Source organism: Mandrillus leucophaeus, unplaced genomic scaffold (genome assembly GCF_000951045.1).
Source record: "Mandrillus leucophaeus isolate KB7577 unplaced genomic scaffold, Mleu.le_1.0 Scaffold78, whole genome shotgun sequence".
Classification (NCBI taxonomy): domain Eukaryota; kingdom Metazoa; phylum Chordata; class Mammalia; order Primates; family Cercopithecidae; genus Mandrillus; species Mandrillus leucophaeus.
The window spans coordinates 2,427,082-2,436,577 of NW_012108474.1; the positions used below are offsets into that span (position 1 = coordinate 2,427,082).

Sequence of the window (9,496 nt, forward strand, 5' to 3'; positions counted from 1 at the left end):
AAAAAAGGAGGGAGGGAGGAAAAAAAGGAAAACTCAAAAAAAAAAAAAACCAAAAAAAAAACAGGCAATGAAAAGAAGCACAATTGGTCACAGCTGTGGGAAAGACAGTCTATGTTAGTAGTCAGTGGAGAAAAAGCAACAGAAACCACAGGGCGGCAGCATGTCTCTCTTTTCAGAGCTGCCTGAGTACAAACCAGGTCCTGGTGCTGGTGACAAGCAGGTGAGAAGCCAGAGAGCCAGGGCAAACCGAGAACTCCATGTTCCCTCGGCCTCAGGCACCTCCAGGGTCACCATGTTGCCCACCCTGGGTGCCCCTCCTGGTCCCACCACTCCCAGTAGTGCACCTGGCACAGGGACTGTGGCTCCCTCCCCAGCTCTGCACACCAACCCCTTGCTCCCCAGGCCCCCAAGGCCTAGCTGCCTGCCATGGGCCTCTACTTCCCCAGGTGTCACCCTCCCCACACGTGACCCAGCAGGCGCCTCCGCCCAGACCTGCTCTTCCCAGCAATGACCACCTGGCAGCCAGGCCTAAGGTAGGGCGGCCTCCATTCCTGAGTGCCCGCCCGGCCCCTGCCAGCCTCCAGCCCTGCTTATCGGAGCTCCACTCCCATAGCAGCCTACCCTGGCGCAGGAGAGATGCACACACAGGCTGCCCGGAGGGACCCGGGGCCAGGGCAGGGGCTTCAGAGGGGAACCAACAAAGGGGACCAGAGGCCACCCCAGCTGAGGGGGACAGAGCAGATGAGGCCTTCTCCATGCCAGGAAGCAGCACCAGCCACTGACGGTAGAGCTGGGCCCTGACCCGGGCTGGGTGCCCAGATGGACGAGGTGCTGGGCACCCGGCTCCTGGAGCTTCTCATTCCATCTGAAGATGGGGGGCATGCTTGGGGGTGCAGCTCCCTTCCCCCACAGGCTGTGGGACACTCAGAGAGCCTGTGCCAGTGCCCTGGGCTCCAGGAGGGGAGAGGATCTGAGGGCCAGGCACACAGGGAATGGCCCCTCTGGCAGGGCCACCGTTTTCCCCCTAACTGAACTCAGCTTCTCTGCCGTCCCCTCCTCTACACCAAGGTGGGGACATGGGCTGAGGTGCTCCCCACTGCCCATAAGGACGGGGGTGCCCACAGCCGCACTGCTGGGTGTCCACAGCATCCCACTGTGGGATGGGACCGGCCGGCGACTGGAAGACCAGCAAGAGGCCATTCTCGAGACAGGGTGAGGCAGCCAGACTCCCACTCGCTGCCCAAGCATCATGCCCGAGGGGGACACTGTGCCATGAGGAACGGCAGTTAGACCTGAGGAGGGACTTGCCAGCGGCTGCAGCGGCAGCAGAACCAACGCTTCAGGGAGAAATGAGGCAGCGGGACCTGAGGAGCAGCAGCTCTAGGGGGCAAGGGGTGCTGCAGAAGCCACGGTGAACACAGGCAGGCCCCCTGGAAGGGACACAGCTGTGAAACAGCCCTGGGGAGGTGGCACAGGCTCTCACACCTGCCCCTAGGCATGGGGAGCAGCTCCCACAAAGGCCACAGGAGGAAGGAAAGAAGAAAAAGCCTGAAAATGTTTGGCCACATCCCATTTTCTGGAAAATCCATCAAGAATGGCTGCTGCTGGGAGCTGACAAGCCAGGGCAGGCATGGGGGCAGGTCAGCCGAGGACCCCAGAGCCCACCCGCTCCCCGCCCACCCCACACCGGACCAGGCCTGGGGTGCCATGGACACTTCTTCCACGCCAGCAGGCAGCCTCGCCTGTCACGGGTGCTGGCCACGCACTCCCTGCACGCCAGGCTCTGGGCTGACTCCTTCTCCTGGCCCCCACCCCGGCCCACAGCCCAGAAACACAGCAAGGCTTTGGGGACTCCACTCAGCCGAGCTCCCAGAGCCCAGGACAGCAGAACCAAGCTGCAGCCCAGACATGAGCCAGATGCAGCCCCCCACGGTGTGCAAGCATCTGCCCTGGGCAGGACTCAGGTGTGGGCTTCAGGAACAGGGATGGGCACAGGGGTCCCTGTGGAGTTCTCACCCCGCTTGCTCCCGTACTTTTCCACATCTCCATCTGCTTTTGCCATCGCCGTTCTGGGGGAACGCCAAGGCCTAGCCAGGCGGCCTCGCGCCAGCCCCCCACCCCGCCCCTCAGGCTTCCTCTGCACCCGCCAGGTGACATCATCACCACTGTCTGATGCCCTGCCCCCACATTCTGGTTCCCTGCAAGGATGGAGGACACAGCAGGGCCCAGGCATCTGGCAGCAGGACCACGGGGTGGCCCTAAGCCCAGGCAAGAACACAGAGTGGAGTGCACGGTCCTCTGGAATCCCAAGGCCTTGCTGCCCCACATACCCCTCGCCCCAGTTCCTGCTATTAGCTGGAAGGGTGGGAGCCAGGTGCACAGGGACGGCCTGATGGGTGCCCAAGGGCCAGGATGTGCTCCCAGGTAAGCTGAGAGCAGGCTTGTTGAGAGGAGTGTACCCCCATGGGGGACAGGACGGTGCTCCAGCCCCGGGACACGAGGGGCCCCCAGCGCTGAGTGTCTGATCTGGAAGGCAGGAAGAGTTAGGACCATTCTAGCGTAGGACCCAGCAGACTCCTTAGCGGTTGCTGGGGCACCATTAGATGGAGAAGGAAGTCCCAGGTGTGTGGCCACAGTGGGGGCTTCACCCCTTCCCAGCACCATCCTGGAGCAGGAACAGGAACAGCAGAGGATGTGCCCAGGCCTGGAGGCTGCCCCTCCACACCCTTGTCGCAGGTGGGGCCACGTCCCAGGGCTGTGGGCAGCGGGGCCAGCCTGCCAGCCCAAGGTAGGTGACACGTGTCTCATGCTGCAGCGGGTCTGCCCGCCACCCAGGCGTGTGAACCCCAGGTCAGGCCCCCTGGCCCTGGAGTGTGGGCCCCTCAGGGATGTTCCCAGCCGGGCGCTGGCTCTCCTGCCTTCCCCTGGGCTCTGCCCACAGTTGGCACGAGGGTGGGTGAAGCCTGAGGCTGACAGGGCCGGGAAGTCTTGGGGCTGGGCCTTCCGCCCCGCAGGCGCTCCTGGGCAGGAGGAGCCGTGGTCGGGGCTCGCGACAGTGGGGCTGAGAACTTCCCTGGGTGTGGGGCAGCCCCCAGGGCCCTCCCAATCCACAGCAGAGGGAATGGCCACGGACAAATCGGACCCGCCTCAGAGCCCCACACTCAGAGCTGACTGCCCCAGGCGCCCACTCCCCAGACCAGATGCTAAGTGGGGTCTGGGGGCCAGAAGGAGCCCCCAAAGAAACATCTGCACATTCCAGACGCATGTGGTCAGCAGCAGGCGTGCGCCAGGCCCGGCACCCCCGCCCGCGCTGGCTGCCTCACTGGAAACTGGGCTGGGGGGACCGGCTCGGAGGGGCCTGTGGAGCTTATGTAACCGCTCCTCCCTCGGCAGGGGCAGGACGGGACGCCAGACCCGGGGAGGCCCCATGCCCCCTGCCAGGCCCCATGCTCTCCTGGAGGAGACTGTTCCCCTCAGCCCAGCAAGGGGACCCCCAGGCCCATCCCTCCCTAGAGCAGGCCCAGGGTGAGGAAAGGGGCCGCAGTGTGGGCGCTGGAGAGGACAGGGGACAGGCGGCAGTGCCACCCCCACTGCGGCCCCTTCCTCGCTGGGCCAGGCGAGCCATGACCTCATCTGTTTCCCTCTGTGCTGTGCTCCTTTCTATTTAAGGAGAGTGAGGCGGTTTCCAGGGCCGGAAATGATCCTGTTTAAATTAACGGGCTGCAGTTTGGGACGGCGCTCATCTGAAGGAACACAGTGCAGCCCCGGGCTGGGCAGACGGCTGCTGGCTCCGCCTACCACTTCCATGGGGAGGGCCAGGGAGGCCAGCCGCAACCCCGACCCCACGAGGGATGGGGGTTGCAGCCTCTGGATAGAGGACGAGGCTGCCAGGGCCCAAACAACAGAGCCCTGCATAAGGGTCTCTGGGTCCTGGTCCTGGGGTGTGAGACTAGCCGGGGAGCCCCAGACCCAGTGGCATTCTGTCCTTACAGATCCCTCCCATGGCTGAACTCTTCCCGGGATGAGACGCTGGGGGTGACATGGGCAGCCTCAGGTCCTCCCGGGACCCACAGACAGGCACACGGATGGAGACTCCGGCCTCGGAGCCTGAACAAGGGAGATGAGAAAGGGGAGTCTGTGATGTCCTTGCCTACACTGATGGAAAGACACAGTCAGCTCAGAAAGGCCTGTTTGGAGGCGAGCCCACCTGTGGGGTGTGGGAAGGAGGGTGCTTCATATACACGTCCACCTGCCGCTGGGGTCAGGGTCACCCTTCCAGGTCAAGGGGAGAATGAGGGCCGGCTCCTGGTGCCCCTGCTTGCAGGGAGTGCCTGCAAGCTCCTTGCAACACAGAGCCAGGCGCTGCGACCCCTCGCGTCCCTCTCCACTCTGACCCGTCACAGCCGGCGTGGGCAGGTGCTGCTCTGGCCCTATGCTCCTGATGAGTACACTGAGGCTCCAGGGGCCCCCCTCCCCCACACCACTCCCCAAACACCTCCCCAGGCAGCCAGCAGGGTCCAGTGTGTCAATGGAGGAAGCCAAGGCAGGAAGAGGGTGGGGGGGCAAGTGAACTGGCCAATGAGCCCGGCTGTGCGGGCGCAGCAGTGCCCTGTAGATAGCAGCAGCACAGATCCGGCTGGGCAGCTGGAATTCCATCACCCACTCAGCTGTGGGCACAGCCAATGATGGCACGAGCCAGCCTGAGGCCAGCGCCACGATGCACAGTGGATGGGCTCAGGACCCGGAGCCCCTGTACTCCCACAGCTGTGACGTTCCCTGGGCAACGGCTTGCCCCAGCACTGGCCTCATTCCTGCCTCAACCAGAAGGAAGAGCTGGCTTCCGCCCCTGCCTGGACACAAAGCCCTTTCCGAGGTGGCCTCACAGGACCCAGCCTGTCTTCAGATCATGGAGCTGCTAAGGTCAGGAACGCCAGCTGGGCCAGGGCTGGGCCTTGGGAGCTGCAGGGAGAAAAGGACGCTGCCCACCTCAGCCCCAGATGTAGCCCTTCTCCTGCCACCAGTGCCTGGGCACCCCGGCCCCTCGGCGAGGACAGCTGCCAAGCCATGAAGAGCGAGGTGTTCTGGGAAAGGGCGTGAGCTGCATTTTCCAGCTGCACTCACTCTGCAGGGGAACCGTGGCGCCCCCGCCGCTGTGCCTGCCCGCAGACGTGCCCGGCCTCAGCCAGCTGGAGCGCAGGCAGCAGAGCGCGGGCCAGGCCCAGACAGCAGCGGGATGTTTTCATCCCAGAGCGCTTGGTGGGCTGGGCTCCACGGCCACTGCAGAGCTCCAAAAAAGAACACGTGTGTCTCCCTCCAAAGTGTCTTCCTCACTGGAGAGATCCTAGGCAGGGTCTCCCCCGAGCTGGGGGAGAGGCATCCCAAGGTCGGGGAGCGAGGGCAGTGGCAGAGCCACCCCATACCCTAGGGGACCCAGGGAGGGGCTTGCAGATGCGGGACCCACATTTGGCAGCAGTGCCAGGCCACTGTCACAAGACAGTGGCCAGCGCATCACCCGCTCGTGGGCCAGGATGGCAGAAGAGATCCACGGAGGCAGCTTCAGCAGGAGGCCCTCGCAGAGACACCCTGGCCTCAGAAGAGCCCACAGAAAGCCAGGAAGGGGGATGTCGGGGCTCAGGCTTGGCACAACCTCCCCAAAGCTCCCAAAGGCCCTCGGTGCCCACCAATGATGGCACACACCGCCACTGCCTAACAGCAAGGCTGCAGCAGGGTCCGCACGTCAGAGCAGGCACTGAACAGAACTCAGGCAGTGCTGCACGCCAGTTTAGGTCAAAAGAACAAAAGGAGCGAAGACGGCACTCACAGTTCTGCCAACACTTCCCAGCTCCGCATGTCTCACACACACTAGAACGCGTCAGAAGGCACCAATGCACGAACACTCAGGTGCAGGCACAAGCAGGAGTGGGCCAGGTCTTGTGAGCCCCCACAGCCATGCGGCCCTGCGCTGAAGGCACCGAGGCTGGATGCTGAGGGGTCCACAGAAGTCTACCCATCCAGGCTGCTCTGGCTCCCATTGCCCAGTATCCAGTCTGAGCATGGGCACAGTGCCTGGCTCTAGGTGCCCCTCACCCTCAGGCTGTTACACTCTGCTCTGTGGCAGGGCAGGTCTCACAGTGCATGCAGGACAGGGGAACGGGCCCCCAGAACCCCCGAGGGGACCGATGGAGCTACTTTAACAAGTTATGATTGTTAGGGCCACCAGTGGCTAAACCAGGTCGCTGCTACACTGCTCCACAAGGCGCATCTAATCATGGAGCCCACTTTACAGGTGAAGAAACTGAGGCTGAGAGACTGGACCAAGGTCACACCGGAAATGGAGGCACTGGGATGTGAACCCAGGTCTGACTCCAGGGCCCAAATTCCCTACACTTGGGTTCCCAGCCTCCTTCCTGAAACTGAACAGGAAACCAGAGGGAAGGGACACAGCAGGGATGAGCCTGGGCGGGACAGGTGGGAGGGGCTGGCAGCACCCAAACAGCTGGACCTGGGCGCAGGGCCCCACAGCCCCTCAGGGAGTCCAAGCACATCCCAGCCCCAATCGGAAGCGCCATTGCCACTTCTGTCTATAAACCAGGGCACTGGTGTGGGCCCCACACCCCCTGTGTGGCTCCAGGGGTCTGCCCCAGAGCATGCTGATGAAATCATCTCCACCACGGCTTCTCAGAGCCTCAATTTCCTGGTCTGTAAAATGGGACCAGGAGTGGCTCCAACCCTGCAGCACCGTGATGAGGAATGGAGAGACAAGAAAACAGAGGGCTCAGCGTAGGGCCCGGCATGGCCACCGCGGGGGAGCGGGTGCAGGCTTTTCCCGGACCTTTCCTTTTTGAGATGAAGTTTTGCTCTGTCTCCCAAGCTGGAGTGCATGGTGTGATCTTGCCTCACTGCAACCTCTGCCTCCCGGGTTCAAGTGATTCTCCTGCCTCAGCCCCCAAAGTAGCTGGGACCACAGGCATGCGCCACCATGCCCGGCTTTTTTTTTTTTTGAGATGGAGTCTCACTCTGTTGACCAAGCTACAGGGCAGTGGTATGATACTGCCTGACTGCAAGCTCCGCCTCCCAGGTTCAAGGGAGTCTCCTGCCTCAGCCTCCTCAGTAGCTGGAATTACAGGCATGTGCCACCACGCCCAACCAAATTTTTGCATTTTTAGTAGAGAAGGGGTTTCACCATGTTGGTCTCGAACTCCTGACCTTGTGATCCACCCACCTTGGACTCCCAAAGTGCTGGGATTACAGGCGTGAGCCATCGCGCCCAGTCTGGTGTTTTTTTTTTTTTAAGACAGTGTTTCCTGTCACCCAGGCTGGAGTGCAGGGGCACAATCACGGCTAACTGTAGTTTCAACCTCACAGACTCAGGGAATTCTCCCTCAGCCTTCCAACTAGCTGGGACTACAGGTGCCACCACTAATATCTATTTGTTGGTCTTCCTATGTTGCCCAGGCTGGCCTCAAACTCCTGGCCTCAAGCAATCTGCCCTCCTGAAGTGCTGGATTACACGCGTGAGCCCCCACGCCCAGCCAGCCAGTGGTTTTGATTTGTGTTTCCCTCATGACTAATGAGGCTGACCATCTTCTCACGCGGGGTTAGCCATCTGTGCGTCTTCTCTGGAGAAATCTCTGTTCGGATCCTGTGTGTGTGTTTTTTTTTTTTTTTTTGAAACAGGGTCTTGCTCTGTGACCCAGCCTGGAGTGCAGTGGTGTGATCACAGCTCACTGCAGCCTCCTCAGCTCAAGTGATCCTTCCATCTCAGTCTCCTAAGTAGCTGGAACCACAGACGCACACTACCACGCCCGGCATGTTCTTCTATTTTTTAGAGACCAGGGTCTCGCCCTGTTGCCCAGGCTGGTCTCAAACTCCCGGGCTCAAGTGATTCATCCACCCTGGCCTCACAAACTGCTGGGATTGCAGGTGCGAGTGGCCCCTTGCCGATGTTTAAATGGGGTCCCTGTCTGTTGCTGAGTCACAGTGTTCCCTGGATGATCTGGATGCAAAGCCGATACTGGATGGATGACCTGCAGGTGCTCTCTGTCTCCACAGTTGCCTCTGTAGCGGGAGCTCGGGTGCTCCAGGTTCATCTGCCCACATTCCCAACTGCTGCAGACACAACCAAAGCCTCCCCAACTCCTCCACGGCCCCTGCCGGCGATCGCATACAGGAGTGAGTGTGTGATTTCTTCTCCACATTTCTGTCCACAAGTTTGGCGAGTTTGCATTTGTGTCTAATAAAGAAACTACCGTTTCCCACGCATGCACGTTCTGAATGCCTGAGTGTGGAAGCCACGTGGGATCCAGCTCAGGGACCACAGGAGAGGCCAGCTGGGACATGCAGGATGCAAGTCCTCCCCACCACCTCCGCTCGGCTGCCAGGGCTCAGCTCTTCCTAGAAGACACGGGCCTCTCCTAGGCTCTCCTGACAGAGGCCCTACCCCTGCCCCCCAGTCACCTTGCCCTTTGGGGACTCTCTCTGGGCCAGAGAGAGCTTTGAAACCTGGCTTCAGTATCACCTGCACTGGGGGTCCTTCCAGGCCAGCCCCCTCCCCATCATCTATCTCTATCCTTGGAGAATCATTTGCGTGTTGCTTGAACGCGGGCTCCAGTGATAACAGAGCCCTCAAGGGCAGCCCTCCTTCTGGTAAGGGCTCATGGAGGCCTTGGTGACAATCCCTAGTCTTCGCTCTCAGGATGCAGGGACCAGAAATAGGAGCAGGGGGCCCTTCCCTGGCCTTGTCAGCCCCCAAGGCAGCCGTGCCCGTGGCAGCTGCACTCTAAGGCATCAGGCCTAGGGGTCGCTCCAGAATGCCTATCTTCCCCGACGCCAATCCCAGGCAGGGACCCCGGGGGCTGTGCCTCCCACCCCTACACTCCCCGACACTCTCTTGTCATTCACGGATGCAGGTGGAAAAGGGCAAGGCCCTGGGTGCTCCAATATTTTACATCAGTGAACCAAGCACCTACCAAGTCCCTCGTATGTGCCCAGTCCTGGACCCCAGCATTCGCGAGATGGCAGCAGACCCAGGTGACCCCCAGCCAGGGTGAGTGGCACCCAGCACCAGGAAGTGGCCTTTAGAGCAGGCAGCCCTGAGCCAATGACATCTACACCTAGGGCAGTGCCAGCCAGGACAACCTCTAGGACAATGGGATATCCGCTCCAATAACCAATTTACAAGAAACACAAAGGACACACTCACAGTACCACGGAGGTGACACCGCGGAGGTGGCACCCCCAAGACACAGTGGGAAATCCAGGCTGCAGGAGTCAAGTTTCTTCAACAAATTGCACAAGGAGAAAGAGAGGAAGGGAAGCTCCTAGACATCATCGGACATTTAAAAGACAGGCAGTGGCTCACGCTTGTAATCCCAGCACTTTGGGAGGCCGAGGCGGGCGGATCATGAGGTCAGGAGATCAAGACCATCCTGGCTAACATGGTGAAACCCTGTCTCTACTAAAACTACAAAAAATTAGCCAGGCATGGTGGTGGGTG

The 9,496-nt window shown here is 61.1% G+C and overlaps 1 protein-coding gene across 1 annotated transcript in view; it reads right to left on the bottom strand.

The window, feature by feature from the left end:
* PKD1 (polycystic kidney disease 1 (autosomal dominant)) overlaps positions 1-2,062 on the bottom strand; it is a 35,710-nt gene extending 33,648 nt beyond the window's left edge. Inside the window, exon 1 of the mRNA XM_011967038.1 lies at positions 2,034-2,062. Within this exon, the coding sequence (XP_011822428.1) occupies positions 2,034-2,062 (29 nt within the window). The remainder of the gene's footprint in view (positions 1-2,033) is intronic.
* Between the last annotated feature and the right edge of the window lie 7,434 nt (positions 2,063-9,496).